This window comes from Lontra canadensis, unplaced genomic scaffold (assembly GCF_010015895.1).
Source record: "Lontra canadensis isolate GAN:19392208 unplaced genomic scaffold, GSC_riverotter_1.0 scaffold36, whole genome shotgun sequence".
Classification (NCBI taxonomy): Eukaryota; Metazoa; Chordata; class Mammalia; order Carnivora; family Mustelidae; genus Lontra; species Lontra canadensis.
In genome coordinates, this window is record NW_022631030.1 from 2,590,416 (window position 1) to 2,616,135 (window position 25,720).

The 25,720-nt window shown below is 54.2% G+C and overlaps 2 protein-coding genes across 6 annotated transcripts in view; both read left to right on the top strand.

Annotated features, from left to right (window-relative positions):
- Positions 1 to 25,720, top strand: part of LOC116874157 (centrosomal protein of 164 kDa-like) — a 59,477-nt gene that overhangs the window by 17,087 nt on the left and 16,670 nt on the right. For 3 of the 5 annotated variants that reach the window (XM_032868588.1, XM_032868587.1, XM_032868589.1), the window contains exons 4-13: positions 206 to 410; positions 7,370 to 7,525; positions 7,939 to 8,073; positions 8,726 to 8,803; positions 16,051 to 16,437; positions 17,417 to 17,497; positions 19,573 to 19,656; positions 22,130 to 22,215; positions 23,080 to 23,277; positions 24,151 to 24,297. In XM_032868588.1, the coding sequence (XP_032724479.1) occupies positions 206 to 410; positions 7,370 to 7,525; positions 7,939 to 8,073; positions 8,726 to 8,803; positions 16,051 to 16,437; positions 17,417 to 17,497; positions 19,573 to 19,656; positions 22,130 to 22,215; positions 23,080 to 23,277; positions 24,151 to 24,297 (1,557 nt within the window). Of the gene's footprint in view, positions 1 to 205; positions 411 to 7,369; positions 7,526 to 7,938; positions 8,074 to 8,725; positions 8,804 to 16,050; positions 16,438 to 17,416; positions 17,498 to 19,572; positions 19,657 to 22,129; positions 22,216 to 23,079; positions 23,278 to 24,150; positions 24,298 to 25,519; positions 25,658 to 25,720 lie in introns of all 5 variants that reach the window. The other 2 variants (XM_032868586.1, XM_032868590.1) reach the window with 2 other exon arrangements.
- LOC116874158 lies at positions 1,061 to 4,395 on the top strand. The gene is made up of 3 exons (XM_032868591.1): positions 1,061 to 1,189; positions 1,848 to 1,948; positions 2,689 to 4,395. The coding sequence occupies exon 3, from the start codon at positions 2,791 to 2,793 to the stop codon at positions 4,393 to 4,395; it is 1,605 nt and encodes a 534-aa protein (XP_032724482.1). The 5' UTR covers positions 1,061 to 1,189; positions 1,848 to 1,948; positions 2,689 to 2,790.

The window sequence follows — 25,720 nt, forward strand, 5'->3', positions numbered from 1 at the left end:
AAGTTAAGTCCTGTCTTAGCCACATGGTACCCTTCCTATAGGTAATCCTCCCTATGTCCTCTTGCCCTCTTCTTTCTCCTTCTGCTCCTCTCACGCCATTCTTCCTTCTTCTCCATCTCCTGGCCACTTTTCTTCTCTTTCTTTTTTCCCCCTAAGTAGCTTTGGGCCTGAGCAGAGACTAATTTCTGATCTCTGCTCTCCACAGCCAGGACATCACAGGTGATATTTACTATTTCAACTTTGCCAATGGGCAGTCCACGTGGGACCATCCGTGTGACGAGCACTATCGGAACTTGGTTATCCAAGAGCGGGGGAAGCTGTCAGCTCCTGGAGCCATTAAGAAGAAAGACAAGAAAAAGAAAAAGGAAAAGAAAGACAAGAAGGACAAAGAGAACCCCAAAAGTCCGCTGGTGAGTCCGTGGCTGCCAGTTCCCAGAGAGGCCAGGGCTGAGACCTAAGGGAATGTTGGGAGCCTCTAGGCCTTTCCAGCTGGGAAGTTAAGAACAGCACCAATAATATAGTGATTTCTTCATAGTATATCACCTCCGATCTTCCTATCTCTTGGCAAATTTTCCTTTTAGCTTCTGGAAGTTCTTACTGCCTCTGAACAATTCCTTTTATCCCCCTTGGGAAGTACATGCTGTGTGGTGGGATTAGGGAGCGAGAGCAGTCTGCCGAGCTCTGCGGCGGTCGGGGAAGCGGTGTCATTTGTCCCTGTGGAGAGTGGGGGACGGGGGACAGTTGACAGAGAACCCAGACGAGTGGAGTGTCCTCCCTGCCCCTTTAGAGCCAGGTCTTCCCAGGGTGGTGCAAATTCCTAGATGTCAGATGTAGCCCTAATTCAACTGTCAGGACGCCAGTGCCTTCCACATCCAGCGAGGAAAGCTCTGGGCTGTATCTGCTCCTATGGATTGTCTGTGTGGCCGGTGTCGGCTGTTAGCGGTGCATAATCGACATTTGATGGCAGCGTGATCATCTTGGTCTTGGGTAGTTTGTTTTTTTTTAACTCGGAGTTGAAAGCGCTCTTTGCCCTTATTTTGTTTCATTTGTTCCTCCAGTGTGTCTGAACTCTAGAGACAGAGTTATGGCCCTGAATTTATAGGTAAAGAAGCTAAGACTTGGAGCCATCCCGATGTGAGGCCCAGGCTCGCCCAGAGTGCTCTGGTGGTCCAGGAAGTCCTTCACCCAGGTGTGGGGCAGGTGTGAGGCAGGTGTGTTGCAGGTGCGGAGCAGGTGTGGTGCAGGTGGGGCACAGTGAGGAGAGGGAGGCCCCATAGGAACCCAGGCCAGCCAGCAGGGGGAACACTGACTATCTTTTCAACCCTCTCATTTGTCCAGCTTTCTGTTTGTAGTCTGTTTCCCACAGTGCTTAGTGCTTGCTTCTCAGTGAAGGTTTCCTCCAACTAACTAACTAACTTCCTTCCTTCCTTCCCCAAGGCATCAGTTCTGCCACTGGATGGTTGCTGGTGAATTTGTCTCTTTCAACATTTCCAACCTCTAAACATACTCTTCCTTCTCTCTCCCTTCCCCATGTACTGCTACTCATGATCCCAAGAAATAAGATAGCAAGCCCATCCCTCCAGATGGAGAAAAGAGGTTGGGTAACGTCCACATCAGTTGAATTTTCTGATGTTACATGTTTGAAAGGCCCAAGATGGATAATGGGCTTTTCATTAGCCCAGAACTACTTTAAATGATAATCAGTGTCTGGGCAGGCTCTGGCATGGCTAAAGGTGAGAGAGGGAATGAGGCGAGTGTTCTGGGGCAGAGGGTTGGGTGGCAGAGTTCTGGGTATGTGAGTAAGTGCTTGGAGCTCCCTGTTAAAAAGGATTCCTTTGTGGTTTCAGGAGCTGAGGATGATTGGATAGCCTTGGGCTGCCAGTCTGGATCTCAGGGCTCAGGACAGTGCCTCAGACCTGGGTTTGTGTAGAAGGCAGGCCTGAGCCAGGTGGGTGACCTGGGCTCAGGTGTCTTGGGCTCTCTGGCGGTGTGCGTGCATAGGCCGGCTGGAGCTTAGTGTGAATGTTTGCAGGATGAGGTCTGTCTTTTAGGGTCTCTTCGAGACCGAAGATTCTCTGGTGTGGACCTCTCTTGAGCAGTACCAGTTTGCATCTCTGCTGGAAGACCTAGATGGAATTCCCATGGCTCAGCTCACTGGCCATGTTTCCCTTCTCTCCCTTCTTAGACAATTTCTGGTGGTCTTTGGTAAGGCGGGTGGATTTTATGAAATTCACCAGTCCCAGAACTGAGAGCCTGATGACACCTTAGGGATAATCTGGTTGGTGACTCAGACCTTTGTGAATAGTGAAACGCTGCCTTCCAGTCATTTCCTCTGTGGAGGTATAGCATATCAAGAAAAGTGAACCTTGGGGTGTAGGTCTTGGTGACGCCCCTTCCCCATTACATGTACACTAGAGTGATCTACCGGCAGGTTCTGTGAAGCAGGGGGGTAAGCCATTGATCTAGTCCAGCTTCCTCTATAGGTGAGGAAACTAGGGCCCAGAAAACAATGGAGCTGAAAGGAGTTTTTAGCTCTTTCTTTTCTTTTCTTTTTTTTCCCTCTTAGTTTTTGTTTTCCTTTAAATGGCGGATGGGTTTCTGCTAAGGGCTTGCCCAGGACTGAGGTAGCAAGTATAAAACAGAAGTGCTTTGTCTTCGTTCTCTCTGCATGTTTATATACCCATCTAGGAAACACAGCCTGAGCAGGGACTTCTGCCTTCTTCCTCCCTTCTCCGTGGCCCATCCCCTCTCTCGGCACCTGGGCTTGCTGATCTGGACCCAGACCAGGAGATGCAGGCTAGAAGTGAGGGCTCCTTTAAGAAAGGGAAGAGCCCCAGCGTGCTGGGTGACACGCCCTGGCCTCTCCTGGGCACCCTGCCCGGCAAGCTACAGCCACTCTCCAAAGGCCAAGCTTCTCGAACCCACCAGATCTTTGCGGATGTGGAGGAAATCTTAGGCAGGGCCCCAGCCCAGTGCAGGACAGAATTGGGTGACCAGCAGGGCCTGGGGAAACCCCAGAAGCCGACAGACAAAATCTACCTGGGGTTTTCCGACCCTGAAATAGAAGAGCTGGAACTGAGGACCAGACAGCAGAAGCCCAGCGCCCTGGGCGCTGAGAACACGAGGCCCCTCCAGAATGGGCAGGATGTGCTGGAAGGCAGGAGCCAGGCCTCTGTGTACTCAGGGCTTTCTGAAACCATCACCGGCCTACAGCTGAGAGGGGAGCAGCATGGCCACCACGTGGCCAAATGGGGCTCCACTGGCCCCGGGGGAGACAAGAGCCAGAGTCCCATTCCCTCACCGTCCCTGGAGGAGGACCACTCCCAGTCCCTGTGTTCCTCTGACCACATGCCGCCTACCAGGAAGAGCCAAGCGCTCTTGCTAGATAGCGCCGCGACTGATGGCCTGAGCTGGCGGGGCGTTTCCAGGGAAGGTGGTAGTGTGGGCAGGGGGAGGAAGAGGAAAGAGCCCCCAGAACTGTGGATGGGGCAGGTCTCCGAGCTTGTCAACCAGGACATCCTGGGGAGCTGCAAGGAGACAGGACCCGATGCCCCTGAGGCTCTAGGGGCATCAGCCAAAGACCCGCCGCAGGAGCTCTTCTTGCTGCCGCCCGCCCTGCTGGCCTTAGAGCTGGCCCAGAATGCCCCTGCCGGGAGTGCCCCCGGACGCTCCCCTGACGGTGAGGAGAGACAACCCCCGGGGTCCCTAGAGCCCCCCGAAGAAGACAGGAAGCCTAGTGAGTCTGAGCCTGACGTGGAGAGCAGCAGCCTGGCTTCTCACCTGGGCTCGCAGATCCTGGGTGAGGTGAGCAACTTCCCTTGGGACCTGCAGAGCTCGCAGGGCTCTGAGCAGGACGGGGGCCAGCCGGCTCCCAGGGCCAGAGGGCAGCGCCGCAGCCCCTTCCTGGGACTGCAGTTGGCCCACTTGCAGAGCTCTGCCGACGAGCAGTCAGAGAGCGAAGACTACTCTGAGGACCAGAGATTCTACCGGCACATCCTGCAGATGGTCAAGATCTCCAGGCGGCTAGAGGGCCTGGAGCTGCCCGAGAGCACGCGGGAGACGCCGTGTAAGGCTCTCGCCAGCATGGTCTGTTGCCTGGCGGCCGAGTCTCCCAGAATGTCTAGTGAGGGTGAGCATGAGGCTGGCAGAGCCGTGGAGAGGGACTCGAGGCTCCTGGCTTGGGGGCCGGAGATGCTGGAGCACCCTCAGGAGGCGGCTCTTGCCCCTGCTGGCCAGGCGGTCCCTCAGCAAACCTGTGTCCAGCCCAGCAGCAGCCCCCTCAGCCAGGGGCCGGTCGAGCTGAGGTGCAGCAGAGGGCTCGCTGCGGATTGGGGCAAGGTGAGGCTTCTCAGCCAGGTAGGCCTCTTAGTGAGTGGGGCCTATGGGCCTCCGTGAACCTGGGTGGGGAGGGGCCAGGTCCAGCTGACGTTCTCACTTGTCCTCACTCAGCCGTCAGGCCTGCTTTCCTGTTGTGTGCTCTCCTCTGGTAACTGCTGATCTCTTAGCTATCCGGGCCAGCCCTCTTGTGGGCTGACGGGCCTTCTGTTTCTTATACCTGTCACCTCCAAAACAGCGGCCAAAGGCAGCTAGCCTTCCCTTCCCTGGAGCTTAGGTTCCGGGTGGGTCATCAGTTCTGAAGGTGAGCAAGGTGGTGCCAATCCTGGCACGCAGGTGGGATCTAGGTGCCTTCCCAGGACTTGGGAGGACTTTCCCATCAGCCGGTTGTGGACAGAGGCTTCCCCAAGTGACACCCTCCTCACAAGCTCTGAATTTAGTCCCTTCTTGGAGTTCCCCGGAACTGGAAAGTTAATACAGTCGTGGGGTGGGGGGTGGGGGGAGCTGAAGCCCAGAATCTCTGTGTTGTCCGGTGAGCTGCTTCTGCTTCTTACATCCCAGGGGTCCCAGGAACCCGGGACTAACTGGCATCAGGCTTCGCAGACCTTGTTTGTACCTTCACTTCCCCCGCTTTGGGGAATTGACATAGGATTCTGCCTTCCCTGTCATTCTGACCCTTTGTCCTTTTAAAGAGTCTCACTGTATTCTTCATTCAGAAGAAGTCAGGTCAGATCAGAGACTGGGGGGGGGGGGTCAATCGGAATTTCCCAGGCTATTCTTTCGCTGTTGCCTGGCTGCGGCCGTACCCGGTTGTTTCCTCTGGTTTCTAATTGCTCGAGTGTCCTGGTTCCCTGTTGGCTTTAATAACTACTGTAGCATGATAGATCTCGGATAAGCTGCAGATGATCCTGAAAGTTTTAATTAGTCCGATGGCAGCAAGTTTCTCTCTTCTGAAGGGCAAGGCCATGCACAGCCCACAGTCAGAGTTAATGGCCAGCTCTAGAAGATGATCAGCTAGGAGCCAAGGATGTGTCATTTCCCTGCCAACTGCTGATTTGGTAAAGGCCTGGGAGAACAGAGCCCTCAGCATGCCTGTCTCCCTCCCTCAATCCCCCGGCACGTCTGCAAATTAGCCACCAGAGGAGTCTATACGTTTCCGTAAATGTAGTGTGCGAGGAATTCTGGTTATTTATCTGCTGGGGCTGGTTGGGAGGGCTGAAGTCAGGAGGAGCAGACCAGTATGCTCCCAGTTTACCTTAGAGAAGCTTTCCTGGGCTCCTTTTTGGCCACAACCAAGACGTGGTGTGAAGTACTGGCTGGGAGATAGCCCTGGGTCCAGTCCTGTGCCTGTGCCCCCCCTGGCTGGCCTGTGACTGCGAGCAGGGGTCTTCACCTCCACCATCTCCCTTTGTAGGGACTCAGGCCTCAGGTTTTCATGAGAGCAGGAGAGATGGCACGTAAGGGCTGAGCCCAGCCCCTGATACTGGGTTATGTGGGCGTCTGATTGTTACCCGCTCCTTTCTGCCTGCCAGAAGTACTCTGCAGCAGGCCAGACGGTTGGGCAGTGACTCCGGCGTTTAAAGTCTTGGGAGTGGTTCTCATCCTGCTTGCTGATGAGCGTCTGTTGCTCTTCCCACACAGGAAGGGGCCCTGGTCAGAACCCGCCCGATGGTCTGGGCCCTTCAGCCCGGGCTGGGGAGGAGATGGCGGGCTGCCTGCGCGTCTTCAGCCTGACCTCCTCTGGGTTCCCCTTTCTTCAGTCCCCCTGGGATAGACAGAAGTGGTTTTGTGTTGTTTTATACACTTTAAGTTTGAGCAATGAATTTTAAAGAGCTTTTTGTGAATTATCCCCAGAATGCTCTCCTTGCCCCTGCTGCTCTGCCTGATCTATGGGAATGTGTGTCCTTCTCGTGGCTATTCCACGGTGGTGTAGCCCTGGACTGCTCCCATGTGCTCCCCACCTTCACAGTCTCTCTTCAGCTTCCCAGCAAACCTTCTTAAGTCGCAAGACACCTATCATCTCTGTCTTGTTGATGAGTAAACTGAGAATCCGGGAGTCTGTGAATGAGCTGAGGTCTTGCAAATTCTGACTCCCAGCCTGGTTTCTTTTCCCATCCTCCCTAGCTGGAAACCTTCATCTGGCCAACGTGAGAACAGGGAAACCGGTCAGTCCTTTGAGCAAGGCTTCATTCAGCCACCTTCCTTGTCTGTGGAAGAGGGGAAAGAGAGTTCTTCTTTTGTCATTCATGTATTTAAAAAAAAATTATACTTATTTATTTGCGAGAGCAAAGAGGGAGAGAGAGAGCATGAGCAGGGGAGAGGGGCTGATGGAGAGGGAGAAACAGATTCCCCACTGAGCTGGAACCCCAACGTGGGGCTCGATCCCAGGACCCCAGGATCATGACCTGAGCTGAAGGCAGACGCTTAACCTACTGAGCCACCCAGGTGCCCCCATGTATTCGTTTCATAGTTGATATGTATTTTAATGAAAGGAATACATGCCCATATCGAACAAAGTTGAATAGTATCAGAAAGCGTATAACGAAATACAGTTCTCTGGTGTGCGTACCCCTCCCCAGAGGCAACCGCTTTCTGCTGCTGTGTACTTCCACATTTGTAAATAATATGCTTCGACTGCTTTTTCTTGGTTCATCAGTTTTAAACTTCCATCTATTGAGACTTCTTATTCTGGTAGATGAGGCTTTTGTCTCTGCCCTCCCCCCGCCCCCCCCCCCACTTCCTATGTGGCTTCTGAAAGGGGAGCAGAACCCGCTGCGGTATCTGCCAGATGTGAGGGAACCGTGCGCTGTGTGCCGGCAGCGGAGTTAGGAGAATCAGCAAGCCAGCCTGTGATTTCTCACACAGTTGGCACAATGGTAATTTCTGGATGTTGTGTTTCATTAGCAGCCTCCGAGCGGAGGTGGTTTAAATTTGAGCGGGGAGGATTTAGATGTTTTATTTTTATATCTGTCTCTGGCACTCTGAGAGCCATGTGGTTTCTTGGGTTTGTAACAAGATGTTTTGTGTTGCCCAGGCCCTGGGCTCCCCATTAGCCCCAGTCCATGTCCCTCCCGGGGGCCTGGCTCCCTTGAGAGGCCTTGTGGATGCCCCCGCCTCCGCTCTTCGTGGATCGCAAAACCTGAGCTTGGGGAGCTCGGCAGAGTCTGGTCAGCTCGGAGAACTCACGCTGGTAAATGGTTTCTCTCACGTTCAGTCTATCTAGTGGCCCTGAGGTCTCTGTGTGCCTCGCTAGGAACGGTGGCCCCTAGATAAGAAAGAAGGCATAGGCTGAGTCCTCAGAGTTCATGGGCAAACTGGGAAGCTGGGAAAATAAATCACGCTTGTGTGATGCTAGATGTGTAGTCTGAGCTCCAGAGGGTAGACCCATGGCAGGGAAGGGGGTGGTGGGGGTGTTGGGAGGGGACTGCAGCGCTGATTTCCCAGTCCTTACAGCTGGGGCATTGGGAGTCAGGAAGGGATCCGTGTGACCTGGGATCATTTCCCGGGCATGGCAGACTTGTGGTGTGAGACCTCCAAAGAGAGTGGGAAGAGCATTCTGCAGGTCCTTAACGTGCCCCTTGACTTTCCTTCTCTACTTTGGAGCCTTCACAGGGTCTCAAGACTTCTGCTTATACGAAGGGTCTCTTGGGCTCCATCCATGAGGACAAGAATGCTCTCAGCCTCTTGGCTTTAGGGGAGGAGACCAATGCAGAGGATGAGGTGGAGAGCGACAACCAGGTAACGACGAACCCTCCTCCTGCCTTGGAAACCCTGCATGCTGTTGAACAAGGAGTTTATTTTATTGTGGGCAACTACGTACCACGTGCAAGTTACTATTGTAACCACTTGGAAGCGTGCAGTTCAGTGGCATTAACTACTTTACAGTGTTAGACGGTCATTACCACTTTCTGTCTCCAGAACTTGCTCACAATTCCAAACAGAAACTCTGTGCCCATTAAGTTAATAGTAACTTCCCCAACCCCTTCTCTCCCCTTTCGTCTCTTCTGTTCTGTGTTCTATCTTTGAATTTGCCTCTTCTGGATATTTCATATAAGTGGACTCCTACAATGTTGGCCATTTTCTGTCTGCCTTCTTTTACGTAGCCTGTTTTCAGGGGTCATCGTGAATAGCATGTGTGGCTGACTAGACCACATTTTGTCCAGCCATCCATCTGTTGACGGACACTTGGACTGTTTCCACCTTTTGGCCAACTCTATGCTCCTTTAAAAATAAGTAAGATGATTTTCCAGCCCACAGCTTCATTTCTTGCCCAATCTATAACTTTGTGGGCCCGACCCAGATAGCGTAACCAACAAGGTGCTTCTTGGCCCCCTCACCCCCGGCTGACCTGTTTCCTTGACTTACCACTTGTAATCGTGTTTGTTTTCAGAGTGTTCGCAGTTCAAGTGAGCTTTTTAAGAACCTGCACCTGGACATTGGGGCGCTGGGGGGTGACTTTGAGTATGAGGTAAGAGTCTGAGACCCAGCAGGCAAATGATTCAGCCTGGTCTGTCCCTCCTTCCTTCCTAAGCTTTTCTGCTTGGGGGTTGTGGATTTGGAAAGAGAACTGTTTTGTCCCAGTGCTGTCTAGATGGGCTTTCTGTGGTTTGGGGAAGCACAAAGAAGAATAGGACTCCATCCTTCCGCTCGTTTGCTGGATAACCACCAGTGGTTGAGTGTTGTCATGTGGGCCACTTTGCTGGGGGCTGTCAGTCGTGCAAGCCTAAGTTAGGTGGGATTACTGCCCCCTAAGGGTTCGTGGCCTCACAGAAAGAGGGGCTTCTTTTCCCAGAAGACAGGGTAGAAGGCAGTGAGACTGTGAGGGAGGTGAGACGGGGCATCATGGGAAGGAGAATCTGGGGTCTCCAAGCTGCATGGATCAACCAGGCAGGGCTCTGTTGAGAAATTGCCATGTGAGGTGAGCCAGGAAGGACGGTGGGCAGGACTGGGCGGGCAGGGGTGAGTGGGGAGAGAGAAGCCCACATGCAGGGCCTTGCACAGACAGAGGCAGAGGGTGGAGGGTGAGGCTGTCCCCTTTGCCTGGAGCACAGACAGCGCCTATGGGAGACGAGTGGGAGATGGTCTGTGGAGGTAGCTTGGGCTGCTTCACGGAGGCCCTGAGTGCCAGCAAAGGAGTTTGCTTTGGGGTACGCAGGCACTGGGGGCCAGGGGTGGGCTTTGAACAGAGGTGTGACAGCCAGAGTCTTAGCAGTTGTCGAATGTTGGCTGCTGCGCTAGGCCCCGTGGAGATACAGAGGTTGGAAAGATGGGTTGGGCTGGCCTCATGGAGTTTGCAGCTGGAGAGAGAGGAAGGACAGAAGGTCTTTGGCGTTTAGTGAGTGCTCGCTGTGGAGTAAAACGCCCATCTAGCAGGGCAGCTTGGGCGAAGAGCTCCAGCTGGCACAGGTGCCTGGCCTAGAGGAGCTCTGAGCGGGGAGGATATGACTTGCCTGGAGATCAGGAAAAGCTTGAAAGAGTTGACATTTGACCTTGCTCTTAAAGAGTAGGTAAGTTCCAGACGTGGGGGTGTAAGGGTTATTTTAGGCAAGCAAACAGCTTGAGCAAAGGCGAGGGGCCTGGGAAGTGTGGACTGCGGTGGGGAATAGCTTCCAGAGTCTTCCCACAGTACTCCTGTCACTTCTGATCTCCGTCCCCCGGTCTGTCCTCCCATTGCCACCGGAATGTTCTTGAAAACAAACCAAACCCAAGACTCATCATGGTGTTGTAATAATCTGCAAACCCCCAGTGTGGTTTTCTGCTTGAAAAGGAACATTCCCTATCGTATGCCGTTTCTCTAATGTCCGATTTACTAGTTCTTAGCAGTTAGGATTTCTCTCAGTATTCCTGTGGTGTTCATACACCCAGTAGTAAATCATGATGTCAGGGACTCCGATTTCCCCAAACTTTTAAATATTGATTGCAAGCTGAATTAAATTTTTCGTAAGTCTAATATATAAAATTCTTTCACACACTTGCAGCACTTTCAAATGAAACCAGTCACTCACCTTTCATTAGAATGATCCCAAAGCTAGCCAGGAAAACAATAGTGCCTATATTGTGGTTTTAAGTTTGTTTCCTTAATATCTCTTAACTGTGTTCTTATTATCCCTTACCATGCTCTTATTGTTTCTGACTTCTTGGTTTTCAGCTCACGTCAACAGCCAGGGCTCCCATCTCAGCGGGCGGGGGTCGCGGGTGCTGGCACACAGGACTGGGGTTGTAGCTGGGCCTTCTTGGATGGTCCAGCTCTAGGCACTGGGCAGTCTCCATTTTATAGTACTGCTTCTTCCCAGAAGCATGTCCCCATCTTTACCCCAGAAATTGTCCACGTTTTGGGCGGTGCCCAATTAGATACCTTTTCTTGTGACTTTAACACTTCGCGTGAAATGTGATGTTGTGTTCCCCAGCGTCCCATCTTTATCATCAACCTGGTTTGTGTCCACTTTGAAACTTCCTTGTGCGCGGGGCCTGGTCTCTTTGGAAAGCCTTCCGTGTGTTTGGTTCCCTGAAACGACAACTTTGTTTCTTCCCATCGACCATTAAGACCTTATCCTGCCGATGTAATCAGTAGCTCAGGTTTGTAGCTGAGAAGGATGACCATGAACGGGAATGGGGCATCAAGAGGGCTTAAGTGGCTCTCGGAGAGAGGAGAAAGTCTCCCCAGGACACTGAGCAGATTGGGAGTAGAGATTTATGTGTATATGGCCAACATTGGCCTGTGCCTGGAGCATAGGAAGGATGTAGGTATGTTTTGCTAAGCGGCTGGGAGAATGAAGGAAAGTGAGCCCCTCTGGGACAAGGAGGGAATCCCCACAGGTTGTGTTTTGCTGTTTCTTTCCCTCTGCTGTTCCAGACCCTGGGTAGAATGGATGCTTGGTCCCTGCTGTCAGCCGACCAGTTGAAGATCCCACTGTGGATCAAACAGGATGCACTTTGACTTTGAACTTGTTAATTTTCACTTCATAATGGATTACAAATGTCAGCAAAAAAGGGATCTTCTTTGACATGTCCTGGATTTCCAAAAGCTTCCCTTCTGATGATTCTGTGTTTCTTTGGGGGAGTGGGAGCTTTTAAACATATTTTTTTTTATGACCTTTTTAGTATAAATAGACAACCCATTGTGATGGGGGAAATGTCTGGAGTCGAAGGTGTTAAATACACCTCTGACCCCTGTCTCTAGGATCCCAGCAGATCTCATTCTTTTTGCCATGGGGAGTGTTGGGTTCCTGTGTTTGAACCCCAGGTAGGAACCCGGATGGCTTTTCCTGGTGTAGGAATGAATGGGGCTTTCAGGATAGACAAAGCTGCCTCTGCTTGGACCGCACCCTTTGCAAATGGCTTTTGTCCATGTTTATAGAGCTTGGGTCCTCTGAGTGGCCCGTTTCTTCCTGCTCCTGGGCATCCTGGGCAGTTCTAGATGAGGGCTCCTGCCCTAGTGGGTTCTGCCCTGTCCCTGTGCTATCCACAGTCACTTTGCTCATGATTCCATGAGAGGGCAGTAGGATGGCAAGAATGCCTCTCTCTTTCCCTCCTCCCTTCCCGCTCCCCTCCTCTCTCCTGCCTTCAGTGTAAACCCATTTCTTGATGATTACAGAACCAAAGGGGATAGGTTCACGGACCAGACACTGAGAATGGGTGTGAGTGAGGAGGGAAGGGAGCGGGTGGGTGAGCAGGCAGCGTGTGGCCTGGTGGCGCTGTCCTGTTGAGAACCCATCCTGGGATCAAAGGAGAAGGAGGGAGCTGGGCTTAGAAATCACAGGATGATGTCAGCGTGATTGGGAAGCGCTAACAACATGGGGTGGGGGGTGGCAGCGCAAAGAATTGAGACCAACTGGGTGGGAAGGAGACTTGGCAAAGAACCTGACCGATGGTTAGCTTGGGGGTTCCGCTCTCCTGTCCTCCACTCTCTTCCCCCACCAAGCCTGCCTTTGTGCTCTGGGAAGGAGGGCACTGCGGTGTTGGAGATCTTATAGCTTTTGGGGGTATGTTAAATATTCATGCGATGCTCTTACGGGGACTCACAGGCACCGCCTTCCTCATGCAGATGACAAGGTTGTTTTTTAAAAAGGCGGAGATACTTGCCTAGAGATGCTCAGGGGCCTGCGGCTGTGACAGGAGAAGACAGGAGGAGTCTGAGCACAGATGAGCTGGGGAGCAAAGGGTGCCGCGGGGGCAGCCCTGCCCTGCGTCCCCCTCCCCCCCGTTTCTCCCCAACACCAAAGCCGGAGCCCGCACACCGGGGCCTGGAGTGTGCATCCTGGGCAGGCCTGGCTTGCGCTGAGCCGAGTCGGGGGAGAGGGGTCTGGAGTCGGATGTATTTTCCCCGGTACCCTCAGTTGTGTGTTGGCATCGTGGCTCATCTTCAACGACCTCTGATCTCCCTCTGCCATCCAGACCCACTGGACCTACCTCCAGCTGCCGACTTGTTGCACTTAGTTGACACGGGCTCAGAGAACACAAACTCCTTTACATAGTAGCCACGTTTTCATATCTTAACATTTAGGTAGACAGAACAGAATAAAGTCCATCATGGGAAAATCTTCTTTTGAAGACTTTAAGCTTGAGAATGGCACAGATCGGCTTACTGTTCTTGTCACCTGACCGCGTTCTCTCATGCCTAAGAGTGGGAGTCTCTTCCTGCGCCTGATGTCCTCTGGTTTTTGAAAGGTTACATGCTTTTCCCTCATCTTGAATATTCACAGTTAACATTTGCTCAGCATTTTCCATTTCATAAGCACTGTGACGGGTAGAGGCTGACTCCTTTGTAACCTTGTGAAATGAACAGTTCATCACTATTTCACAGAGTGGGAGCTCCTTTATCTGCACGAGACATTCATTTTAAAAAGCTCAGCCAACAGATATTTGCTGAGCACTTAGTATGTGCCAGAAACTAGGCACTGAGGGTGGCCGGGAGCTGATCTGGTGAGGGATGCAGAGAGAAAGTTAGCAGGGATGTTAGAGTAGCTGTGGTGACCGGCCACGAACCTCATCTCAGGACGGCTCTCCCGGGGATCAAGGAGGCCTTCCTGGAAGATGTGGTACTGTGAGGGCCAGAGGGAGTTTGTCTAGGTAGATCGTGTGTGTTTGTGTGTGTGTGTGTATGTGTGTGTGTGTGTGTTAAGAATGTGCATGGCATCTCAGGAGCAAGGGGGAGTCTGTGCCTGGAGCTGGGCCCTGGCAGGTGGCTCTTGGGCACTGGGGGCCCCCTACCCCCCTGGAGAGGGTGCCTGAGGATGTAGGCGGTGATTTTGTGCTGTGCTGTGCGGTGTGTGTTGGTGGAAGAGGAGGCTGACTGGGGAACCCGGGCCCTCCTGGTCGCCCTCTGAGCTGCTTCTGGAGGCAGACCCTCGAGTGAGGCTGGAGGACTAATTTGGTGGGGCTCAGAGTGTGACTGTTGGCTAAATAAAGTGAAATAACCAACCTCAAGGGAAAAAAAAAATAAAAGAACATGCATGGCCAGGTAGCACGATGGCACAAGGTTCATCCGTCGGCCGGGCCAGGGGAATGCGTGCAGGCTGTGGCTGCCCGTGACCCTTGAGAAGCAGGCAGGGCTGGGCGAGAAAGGCTCTGGGCCATGTGAGGTGCTGTGGACTCTAGCTTGTAGGCCGTGGGTGTGGCATCTGACCCTCCCCTGTGCTCATGTCATGAGATGAGCGTGGCCAGGGTGGTTTGGGTCTGCCAGACACCCCTCAATCACCCTGACAAACTCCCACCCCTTGGAGGTCTGTGGAGCCCCTTGGGCTGGGGGCTGCCCTCCAGCCGTGTGGTGGCCACTGTCTCGGGGCTTGCGGTGAGCAGGCCTGGCCTCCCCTTGCTCCTGAGGAGGAGGGGCTCACCTCCCCGCTTTCTCTGGGATCACAGCAGATTGCTTGCGAAGCCCTAGGCTACGGATGTGGCAAGGATGGGCAGTACTGGAGGGTACCCTGCCTTCGAGCTGCCAAGGCATGAGGGAAGCCTCCCCTTCTCTCTTTCACCTTCTGCTTTTCTCCCTGGGACAGGCCTGGGGCCGAGGACAGTATCAGCACTGTGTCCAGTGCCCTTTGCTTTGGGCAGCAAAGACTCATGACCTGGGGCATGTCACGCTCCTCCATACTGGGAGCAAGATCTATGTCTTGTTCGTGTAGGTGTCCCCAGAGCAGTGCTTGGCACACAGAAGGCACCTGGGGAGTGACCATGTGTGTCTCACAGGAAAACATTAGTGGAACATGTGTGGGACTCTCAGGGTCTGTCGGGCACGGGCTTGGTTCTTTAGCTCACTTGGTGAGTGTTAACTCACTGAATCTTCCCCCAGACAGTGAGGTATGTCCTCCTGTGTCCCCATATTTTAGAGAAAGACACTGAGGCACAGAGAAGTTAAATAATGGGCCTCAGGTCCCTGTAAGGGTCGGGTGAGGATTTGAACCTAAGTCGTGTGTCTGAGTGTCTCTGAAGCTCACCTCTGAACTGCTGAGCTCCCCTCCCTCTCCTGACCGCCCTTGGACGGTTCTGGGAGGCTGGTCAGTAGGCGGGTGGGCGTGTCAGTAGATCTTTTAACAGGCAGCTTGGAGGAATGCCATGTTCCAGGCTTCTGCGGGGACCTCTGGACTCCAGTCACCAGGCTCCTTCTGTGAGTCCCCAGGCTGAGGAATCTGGAAGCGTCACGTGTCCCTGCTCAGAAGTTGTTCACACCAGCATCCCAAGCAATGTGTTCTCGGAGGAAGGCTTCTCGGAGCCCGGGAGAGCACTCGCCGTATTTCGAGGAAGGGGTTTCTTTTGTTACTTTGGCCGGCTTTCAGTGTTCTTCCTGAACTTTCACTCATTTCAGAGTGAGGTTTGTGGTGAGAGGCAGGGTGCGGCAGCTGGACAGGGGCTCTAAGTGAGAGACCGTGCTGAGGGGGACCTCCGCGATGTCAGCCTCAAGCTACGGCATCTCTGATCTGGCTGGGCTCATGCCAAGGCTGTGCTTGTCCGCAGAGAACACCAGGCCCTAGAGCAGGACCGTCCCTGGCAGATGTGGGACTCTGCGTTGTAGGCCAAGACTTTCTCAGAACCGGGCGGAGGCCCGAGGCGCTGCGGGTTTCAGCCGCCCCCTCCCCGCTCCCGCACCCCAGGTCAGACCTGCGTTCTGAAGGCCTCCCAACCCCTTTATCCTTCAGAGCCATTTCCCCCAGGAAATCTTGTCTTGGCTTCTGCTCCTCAGAAGCAGATAGGGTGGCGTGTGCGGAAGAGGCTTTTGGGGGAGAGCCACCCTCATCACACCGATGAGCTATTTTCCCTGCTGCCTTTTAAAAGGGAAAAAAAAAATTTTGGCATTGGTACTTTTATGTGATTTTTCTATCATCATCGTAAGTACATACTGACTTTCTAAAAAGTAAATACTGACTTCTGAGTCTGCAGTCCTATGGTTTGGCTACTGGGGCTGGAATGAGACATTTCTTCCTTGAGAACCTAGTAGGCGGTGATGGAGTTCAGTGCACTGGTTTCCACGCCTGTCCCTGGACGAGGCCAGTTGGGTGTCTGTAAATCACCACGGATGTTTAGATTCCGCAGATCTGGAGTGGAACAAGGAGTCTGGGTTTTAAATAGCTGTTGGGGTGTTGGATAACCACCGGGGTCAGAACTGGAGCACTGACCCGTTCGAGTCGAGGAATGATAGTTCCATCTTGTTGCAAGTCTCTAAAATCATTTTATTAATTCTTGACGCCTCCTTGTCTGACATGGTCTGCTGCTGCCTAGGAGTGTCCGAGAACAAGCCAGCCAGAGGAGAGGAAGGACGCTTCTCTGTATTCTGATGCTGCCGGGCCCCCCACTCCCGGCAAGCTCGTCAGCCAGGGAGCAGATGGCGGTCTGAGCAGCGCTGATGGCAGAGAGCAGCAGGGAAGAGGGGCGAGTGCTCGGCTCCCGGCAAAAGGAACGGATGAGAAGAGTGATCCTGGGATGTCCGGGATTGAGGTGGACCCTGGGGGCGGTCAGCCTGCCCAAGCCACCAAAAAGGAGGCACCAGAAGACTCATTGGATGCAGGAGAAGAGGGCTCCAGGAGGGGAGAGGCCCAGGTGGTGGAGGAGAAGGAGCCCAAGGAGGAGACTTCGGTCCCCAAAGAGAGCAGATCAGACCGGAGCCAGGTGAGTCCCCCTGTGCCCTGGGGAGTTGCCGCTCCCTCCCTCTGCTGCTCTCTTAAGTCCCTGTGCAGATCGGGGTCCCCAACATCTTCATTACCTACTTGGAGGAGGAGTCTGGAGCTTAGCTTCGTTTGCAGGCCCTGCAGTGGGCTGTCACCAGCAGCTGGCCAGAACCCTTCATGGTAACAGATCTGCCCAGACCCAGCAGGCAGCCAGAGCCTGAATGAAACTCCAAACCTGCTGGCCTTAGAAATTCAGGATAGAAATTTGTCTTTCCATTGGCACCCTCCTGGGACATTCCTGTTCTTCTGTAGTACCTTTCTCTTCCTGCCTGCCCCCTCTTACTTCTTGACAGCAGCCGGTTGCTGTAGTCTGTTTCTGTAGAGAGGGGAGGACACGGAGACGGTGGGACCATGGGGAGTACTTGGCCCCAGCAGCGGTCAGTTAGGTTACCAGAAGACTCCTCTCACTGATGGCGTGGGAGTCTTGCTTTGGCAAGACCGGGCCAATGACCCAGATGCCCACAAGTATTTCCCAGTGCCTTTGGCATTTTCAGTTTTCCATCCCGTAGTCCTGCTCCTTTCCCAGGTAGATGGTGAGGGAGTTCATTTAAGGAGCTTTAAGCTGCTTCCTGGGAAAGATACTCTCATTCTGTTTTTTAGGACAGCATGAACCTTCCCTACTGTCAACTTCTAACTGTCTCCATGCCACTTTTCCAGGCTCTCCTTACATGCATAAATCCTTGTTGACCTGAGTCACAGTGTGGGCTCAACTGGGCTGTTCAGCCCCAGTGAGGTGGGGCTGGTGCCCGTGTCCAGAAGGAAGGGGAGGGTCCACAGCCCTCTTTCAGGTTTTCTGGAAGAAGTGGATTTTGGTGAGAGCTTCACCCTGTGTTGGCACCATGGCCTGAGCGGAATTCCCTGGGTGGTCATCCCTCTCCGTGCTGTGCCCTGGGCAACTTCTCAGGGGGTCTTTTCCCCAGGATTCGGACATTAGTGAACACGTGAAAGAGCTGCAGCTCTCGGACTCTACTGCGTCTGACCCCAAGTCCTTCCCAGGCCTGGTGAGTCTGAGGTGGGGGGCAGCAGAGTGGGGTGAAGGGTGGGGGTCTATGTGTCCCTGTGGCTCATTTGCTTGGCACCACACAGCTTGAGAGGGGGATGTCAGAATTCAGACTTGGGTCTTGTCTCAACTTTGGTTTCTCTGCCCATCTGCTAAGAGTAACACTACTGATTCCATAGGTTTGTTGGGAGAAGAAAGTGAGGTAAAACGTTAGCAAATAAATGTTAGGTAACTGTGAGCAGTTGTTACCCTTTCTTGTTTCTGCAGTGTGACTGGTCTGGGAGATATGTGATCTAGAGCCTCTGGCCTGTAGCAGAAATACTACACAAATCTAGGGGGTTAGAGGGGTGTGTGTGTGTGTTTATGGGATCACCAGGTTGTGTGTGTGTGTGTGTGTGTGTGTGTGTGTGTGTGTGTGTATGGGATCACTAAATGTGTTTGTGTGTGTGTGTGTTTATGGGATCACCAAGAGATATGTGATCTAGAGCCTCTGGCCTGTAGCAGAAATACTACACGAATCTAGGGGGTTAGAGGTGTGTGTGTGTGTGTGTGTGTGTGTGTGTGTGTGTGTGTGTGTGTGTGTGTTTGTTTATGGGATCACCAAGCAATGGCGAGGACCAGTCCTCAGGCTGTATCTGGGAGGGATGCTGGGGTTACGTTTCCAAAGAGGAGACATTGTCCTGGAATGTCAGCAGTGGATGGATGGTTGCTCTGTCCCAGGCCTTCCAGCCAGCCTGCTGTCTCCTGGCTTCATTTGCCAGGCCTGTATCTATGGGGAGTAGTTGAGGGTGCTTTTTGGCAGAACATCACCTCTGGAAACCATGCTCCATCTGTTTGGAGGAGGCAGATCAAAGGGAAGGGATTAGCGGGAGAGGGTCAGGGATGAGTGGTAATGATGGGAGGGGGTGCGGAGGAGTTAGGCGGCTGTGTGCTCTAGCCCCTCGCTGAGCCATGGGCTTAGGAGGCAGATGGCAGCTGCATTAAGTGGAGTAGAACTCAAACCGAAAGGAAAATGTCACCAAAAAAGAAAACACACAATCTAGGAGGGGCAGGTTTTTGTTGACAAAAACCATCATGAAGAATAGCCAGGTTTTAGGACTCTTGGAAGCAAGGGCTCCATCCCTCCTGCGGGAGTCCCCGTGTGCAGAAGTATGCCTGTCAGTGTTTTTCTTCTCTGAGGGAGTGGGTGGAGGAAGCCACAGGATAGCAGGACCAGACCTCTAGGCCTGGGCCTCCTGCCATCGTCAGGGCTGATGACAGAACTGTCCCTATTAGCACGCTGTCAGGTAGCAGTCCTTCACTTAGCCCAGCAGGCGTCTTGGGCTCGGAGGGGGCAGGATCAGGGTCCTGTGGCAGCCAGAGAACAGCAGGGAACTGGCACTGGTGTGGGCACTTGCTATCTGTCCCAAAGAGAAGCCTGCCTAGGGAGCACCACTAATCAGTCCCCATAGTCCAGAGGGGCCCCGGAGAAGGGGAAAAGGGCTAGCGATGAACAGCCCACCGTGCCTCATTTCTAAGCTGCCCGCAGGTCTGCTGGACCCATTGGCCTCCCTGCTGGCACCCTGTTTGGGCACCAGGAGGGCAAGACAGCTGGAAAGTGACATGCTTGCGGTACGAGTCCTGCAGAGAGCTTGGGCTTGGGAGTCAGCCCAGGGAACATCTGACCCACCAGCCCCATTGCTAATGAGCTGTGTGACCTCGGGCGAATTCCATGTGCTCGCAGACCTGCTTCCCTGTCCGTGAGAGGCCTTAAGAGTATCAGTTTCACGGGCTTATTTTTCCCCCATGGTTTTATTATGAAAAATTTCAGACATACAGAAAAACTAAAAGGATTTTCAAGTGAATGCATACATCCTTACCCCCAGAGTCTATATGAACATTACACCTGCCGTATCACGTATCTTTCTAGACTCCTCGCAGTTATTTTGAAGATGAGAATAAGCAGTAGATGTGGCACTGTTTCACATGGTTCCTGGCCTGCATTAGGCCCCTTTCTGGAAGGTGGGGAGGTGGAGGAGAGGCCCAGGGGGATGCTGTGACGGGGGTAGCGTTGACTTCCCCCTCCACTGTCTCTAGGACTTTGGTTTTCGCGGCCGGATCTCGGCGCACCTGCTGGATGTCAACGTGCTTTCCCCAGTCCTGGATGGAGCCCACTGGGAGGTGAGTCTCTCTGGGTGACAGATAAGCCCCAGCCAAGCTCTGCCCATCTGAGGGTGCATTTCCGGGAGCTCCCTCCCTTCTGATTCAATAAGGGATGGCCCTGACTGTGCCTGCGATGGGCTGTCAATCATTTCTGCTCTTTGCTGCCATGAATGAAGTCATCCTTTCTCCCCGCCCTGCAGTGTACATCTATGTGTTTATCCATTTTTCTAGCAACTGAGGGATGACCACTTGCTCATGTGCAAAGCACTGTAGACTGTGGATTCCAGGCCACTTCCTGACCTGGCCCTTTCAGCCCCTGCAGGCTCCCCCTCGGCCCACCTGCCACGCGCCAGCCGTGCCCACCACTCACTGTTCCCGGGGCGCACCACCCGCCTCCTTCACTGCGCCACCTGCCGTGCTGCTTCCCCATTTGTCCCTTCCCAGAGGTGGTCGTGGAGGTCCACTTCTGATGTCACCTCCTCCAGGCAGGATGAATCATTCTGTCCCTTTGCTCCCCGTAGTTCTACTTCTTCTCTTTTATGGTTCTTGGGTCTGTCTCCCTCCCAGACAGAAGCTCTGTGTGGGGACATCTGGCCCCCAGCGGGATACAAAGATGACTTAGACACAGATCCTGTCCTTAAGGAGCCTTGAAGCCAAGGAGGCCATCCTTTCGGACTCAGGGCTCAAGCCCCTCATTTTTATTACGGTTGCCCCACGTTGTTATCCGTTTTACATTTTAGTTGGTTACATAGATTGGCCTGTGTGGGTTTTCATTTTTCCCCTGAAAGTGAGAGAGGGAGCTGTCTGCTGAGCTCGGTGTGATTTGTAGGGGAGATGGTGGTGAGTTGAACACTGGAAGGGGCGAGGGGGTGGGGGGCCACCAGCTGCGGGCTCTGCCCAGGCTGACATTATAAGCAGTGGCAGCGCTGCAGGGAGCCCTCTGCTGCGGGAACTGGGAGGTACTCAGGCAGCATTTCTCTTTTTAATGGAATTTGGGGGAGCTGACTTTTAGTTCGGGCCCTACCCTTCCTCACCCGTCCGGATGGTAGTGTCGGCCCCAGCTGCCGGGGCTCCGGCTGCCAGCGGAGAGGCGTGGGCGGCTGTGGGGACAGGACTGGGGACATGGCCATGGGCCAGCCCGGTCGGAGCCCCGCAGGCAATGATGGAGTGAGTTGTCACCTGCCCTACCTCTCCTGTTAACTCTGCTGTCCCAGAACAGACGGGGCTCCCTTCAGCATGACAGAGGAGTGTGGGGTCTTGGATGGGGACTGGCCCTGCCAGCGCTAGGGTTTTGTGCCTTAGGGTGGGGAGAGGGGAGGAGCGGGAATGGGGAGCTGACATGTGGGGCCTGCCTTCTCTGGGCCAGGAGTCGGGCTTTATGCTCGTGAGCTGCTGTAATCCTCGCTGCCAGTCCTGTGAGCCGTGGAGTTACTGTCCCCTCTTTTAGTGGAGTAGACTGGGTCCCCGGCTAGGAAGTGGTGGAGTGAGAGCTCAAGTCCAGGCCGACGGTGCGGCCATCCCCGAGGCCCCACCCCTGCAGGAAATATTTGAACTTACCAGCAGTAGCCCTTTCACCAGCTTGCTAGATCAGCCTAGACACGCAAGCTTTAAAATGAGATGGGAGCAGGGGGCGCCTGGGTGGCTCAGTCCGTTAAGTGTTCGACTCTTGATTTCGGCTCATGATCTCAGGGTTGTGAGATCGAGCCCTGTGTTGGGCTCCGTGCTCCACGTGGCGTCTGCTTGACATTTTCCCCCTCTGCGCCCCCATCACCTCACTCCATGAGGTTTTGTTTTGTTTTGTTTTGTTTTTTATAGGTGGTATAATCAGTCCCTGACTGGGAAGGGGGGGCATCATTGGCTACTGATGGCACCTGGGTATCTCAGGGGGCCCGGAGTGAAGCAGTGGACTACCTTGTCTTCCTCCTTGGGGCTGCCCAAAAGGTATCCTTTCCGTCTGGAATGTAGTAGTGCCCTCTCCTTTCACCATGTCCCCATTTCTCCAGGGTCCCTCCTCTTCCACGTGCTTGGCTGCTGCCTCAGTGACCAATGCCCATCACGCAGCCTCCCTGTACATCACTGGCGCTGCACGTCTGGGCCTCTGTGGGTTTGAGGTGTTCATGGATGTCTCCGCTTTTTCTTTGCAGCTCTCAGTGAAGGCTTCCAATGACAGGAGGCAGGATTTTCTTTTTTATATGTTTTCTCCTTTAGCCTCTGGCTTCTGACTCTGCAGTCAGTGGCTGTGGCCTCTGGCTCTTCCTCCCTAGGCCAGCCAAGCCAGTCCTGGAAGTAGCTGTGAGCCTGGCGGCTTAGGCACAGCCCCCGGAGGGGCCATGATACAGCAGCCAGTCCTCCTCTTCTGGGTCCCAAGTGGTCATCCTTCTCAAGAGCCACCTCTTCGTACTTCCTCCTAGGCGCAGGAGTTGGCTGGAGAATTAAGGCACCCGAATGCCGACCTCTCCAATATATACTTGCCCCTGCTCCTTCCCTACAGGCCCAGAGGTTGGGAAGAGAAGACAAGGATGGCAGCCAGTCCAGCCAAGATGAGCAGCAGAGCAAGCCGTCCAGAGGCTTGGAGAGGTACAGTATGTGGGAGGCCGCCCTCTGGGATCTTCGGGATGGGGTGGACTTGGGCAGGATTCCTGGCTTTGGTGCTCCTGGCTCAGTGTGGTCCTGCCTGAAGGCAGACAGTGAGCTGACCTGATGGCCTCGCAGAGTCTGTATGTGCATGTGCACGTGTGTACACGAGCATACCCTTGGATTCTGCCCCGAGACAGGAATGTGGGTACATTTGGTGGGACTTTGTGCGGTGCTGTGGGCCGAGGCTGGAGGAACTGGCTTGGAGCTGTTGCCTTGCGTATCAGCAGTGGTTGTAGCCCACTGTGGGTGCTCACGTGCGAGGCAGACAAACGGGTACGGAGAGCAGAGAGACTGGGAGAGGGGGACAGAGCCTTCCAGCTTCTGAGGCCCGGGCTACTGTGAGAGGAGAGCCACCACTCTGGAAGAGGAAGTGGGCCAGTCATTCTGCTTTTTGAACCTTGAGGCTCTGTCAGCCTTCCCACAAGCTAAAAGCTCCAGCTTCCTGCATTTTCTGTCGTCTGACCTTTCTGTAGTCTGGCTTCTCTCTTTCACCCTGTTTTCTGCTCAGTTCTTCCATCCCTGTCCGGCTTCAGTGATGGTGAGCACTGGGAGTGGACACAGCCGTGAGAGGGCCCAGCTGTCACCCCGGGACAAGCAGATGCAATGCAGGGATCTGAGCGGGCTGACTCTGGTCCAGGCAAAGGGAGAGCTCAGCAGGGAGGTTCCCCTTCCTGCTTTTCTGGCTGCTTTACCCTCCGTGGCTCCCCATGGATGTAGGGCTGGGGCTGGAGCCCTGTCTGAGAAGAGGAATGGACCTAGGTCCACGTATCACACTCTCCAGTTCTCTCCCTACTCTCCCTGCAGGACTTACTCAGCTGCCCTGGCTGGTCTGACCAGGTTGTCTCCTCCACTGGTGCCTGGGAGGTGGCACCAGAGTCCCCTTCACAGCCAGGCCACCGAAGAAGGGCCTCTGCAGGCCTCTGAGGGGCAGCTCAACCAGGAGCAGGCAGAGGAGCCTGGGGACTCTGCAGGCAGCCCCGTCCTTCCCGGTTCCCTGCAGAGGTAAGGGGGAGCGGGAGGCCTTCCAGGCATGTAGTTGTGTGGATAGGGGCTGACAGCGACTGCTGGGGGAGCCTGGAGTGGTGGGGAGCTGGGGTGGGTTCGCAGGTTTCCACGAGTGCACAATGTGAGCTGGGGAATGAGGAAACCTGCTTCTTCCTAGTCCTTGTCTACAGCTAAAACTGGGGTGTACCAACCGATTGGGGAGCCTAGAAACTCTTGAACAATGGAGCATCTCTTGTGATCCAGCGGTCTTCCTGCCGGGGGCTGGGGCAGAGACTGTCTCCCACCTGGGCTGTGCCCCCCACTGGGGGGCATGTTTTCCCATCCCCACCTGCCCGTGCTCCCCATGCCCTTAGCAGTCATCCCACTTCTAGTCCTACAGCAAACCCAAGGAGAGCCCTGTCATGTGCCAGGCCCTTCGGGGAGGGAAGTGCAGAGTCCTGGGCCTCCCTGAGGCCAGCTGAGGGGACCTTCGTGCCCCAGCCCCGCCCAGAGCCTGGCTTGCCTTTGCTAGTCCTTCTGTTCCCGGTGAAAGCAAGAGGCTGGCGTCAGAGCTGGTTTGGAGCACGTTCAGTTGGGAGGAGTCCCCGGGAAAGCCGAGCCGCAGCAATGTTGGGTCCACAGACTACCTGCTGTGTGCAGAGCTTCTCCCCGGGCACCACAACCCTCCCGCAGCCCGCGTGGGTGCGTCTGCGGCCCTCTGTAAACAGCCAGAGGAGAGGCAGACCAGGGAGAGTGAGGCCCGAGACAGGGACACATAGCTGGGGCTGATTCCCTTGTCCTCATCAGGGCTCTCTGACCCTGAATGGGTACACCTGGAGCCTCTTGTCTTCCCACCAGCTATAACACAGTTGCTTCCTTATTGTCATCAAGGGAGGAGACCCCAAGCCCACCTGCCAACAATGAGAGAGGCAGGGAGCAGCTCTCCTGGGCCACGGAGCTGGGCCTTGAGCAGGAAGAGGCCAAGGAGCCTGAGGAGAAGGTGGCGGCCAGCCCTGCCCCACCAGTCTTCCCAGAGACGTAAGGGCCAGTGTTAACGTCTGTCCCTGTCCTCCCTTGTGTGTGCATTGCTTAAGTGCCCACCACCCCTGGGGGCCCTGCCGAGGGGGTGGGGTGAGGAAGACTGAGTGCGCCCTTTGTTGCGTGTGCTGCTTTGAGACCCCAGCCAGCCGTGAATGAAGGTGGACACGAGGGCTAGCGGAAACCTGGTAATCCCGTTTTCCACTCTCCAAAGCACTGTTTTTCGCTTTCTTAGCAACATTTTATTGAGGTATTTACCGAAAGTACATAAACCTGAACTGTACAAATCAACCCATGCTTACACACGGATCAGAGGTAGAACATTTCCGTCCCTCCAGAAGGTTTCCTCATGTCCCCTTCCTCCCCGTGCACCACCCCAGGTCCCCAGGCTTCTGGCTTTGGTCCGCTAGGTGCATCTCTCCAGTTCTCCGACTTGACGTAAATGGAATTATACCAAATCCAGTATATGCATTTTGGGCCTGGTCCAAAGCTCACCTCTGTTGTTCTACTCACACTTCTCAAACTTTGAGATCATTGAGCTTTCCTCCTCCTATTGTCTCCTTCCCCTCTACCCCTTCTACAGATGAGGAGACTGAGGCTTGCAGTGAAGGGATTTGCCCCACATCACCTCGTTGGTGGGTTGTATCACTAGGACGAGGCTCTGGTCACTGGAGCCCTAGACTTCCTACTCAGTGTGCAGCCGGTGGTCCTTTTCTCTGCGTGGAGAGGCAGGAGCCAGGGTTGTGCCATTTGTCACGTCTGTGAACCGAGTGCCACGAAAGGATTAGGAGTCCTTGGGATGGGGGCCGATGTTGAGTAGAGACAGGTTGGTGCCCTACTCCCAGCTGGCAGGGCGCGTGAGCTCCTGACTCTTGTCCTCACCACCGCACTGCGGTGATGCAGGGAAGGGGCAGCCCCGTGGCTCAGGTGGTGACAGCTCTGACACCGAGGAATGACATGGCCTTCCCAAGTCTCCTTGGCAGCCGTGGACAGTGGGTCAGGGTGCTTTCTCTGAGGACAGGAGGCAGTCGTGTTTCGGAGACTGGACTTAGGCCCCGTAACCTCCTCATTACTCATCTTCACAGCTCCATTTCTGTGTGTCGTGAGGAGTAGCTCTGTGTCTGGGTCTCATTTTTACCCATGGGATTTTAATTTATGGAGGTGACTGAGTGACCACACAGGCCACTGCCATTAAGGAAGAATTTATTACTTACATTTCCAGAGAGAGGAGGGCATGCCATGCCGTGCTAGGCCACATGGGGAAGGAGCAGGGTATGCCAGGAGGCAGAAGAGGCGAGAAGGGAGACCATGGCCCAGAGCCCTTATTGGGGTTTCCATGGGAAGGAATGGGCGAGTCAGGGTAAGTATCTTGAGTGAGTGTGGGATTGGATAGTTTGACTACGTAGGGCGGGATTTCGGCTAT

Bases quoted from the DNA above. Each gene is read 5' to 3' on its own strand.
- LOC116874158 (XM_032868591.1), top strand. From the start codon at position 2,791: ATGCAGGCTAGAAGTGAGGGCTCCTTTAAGAAAGGGAAGAGCCCCAGC.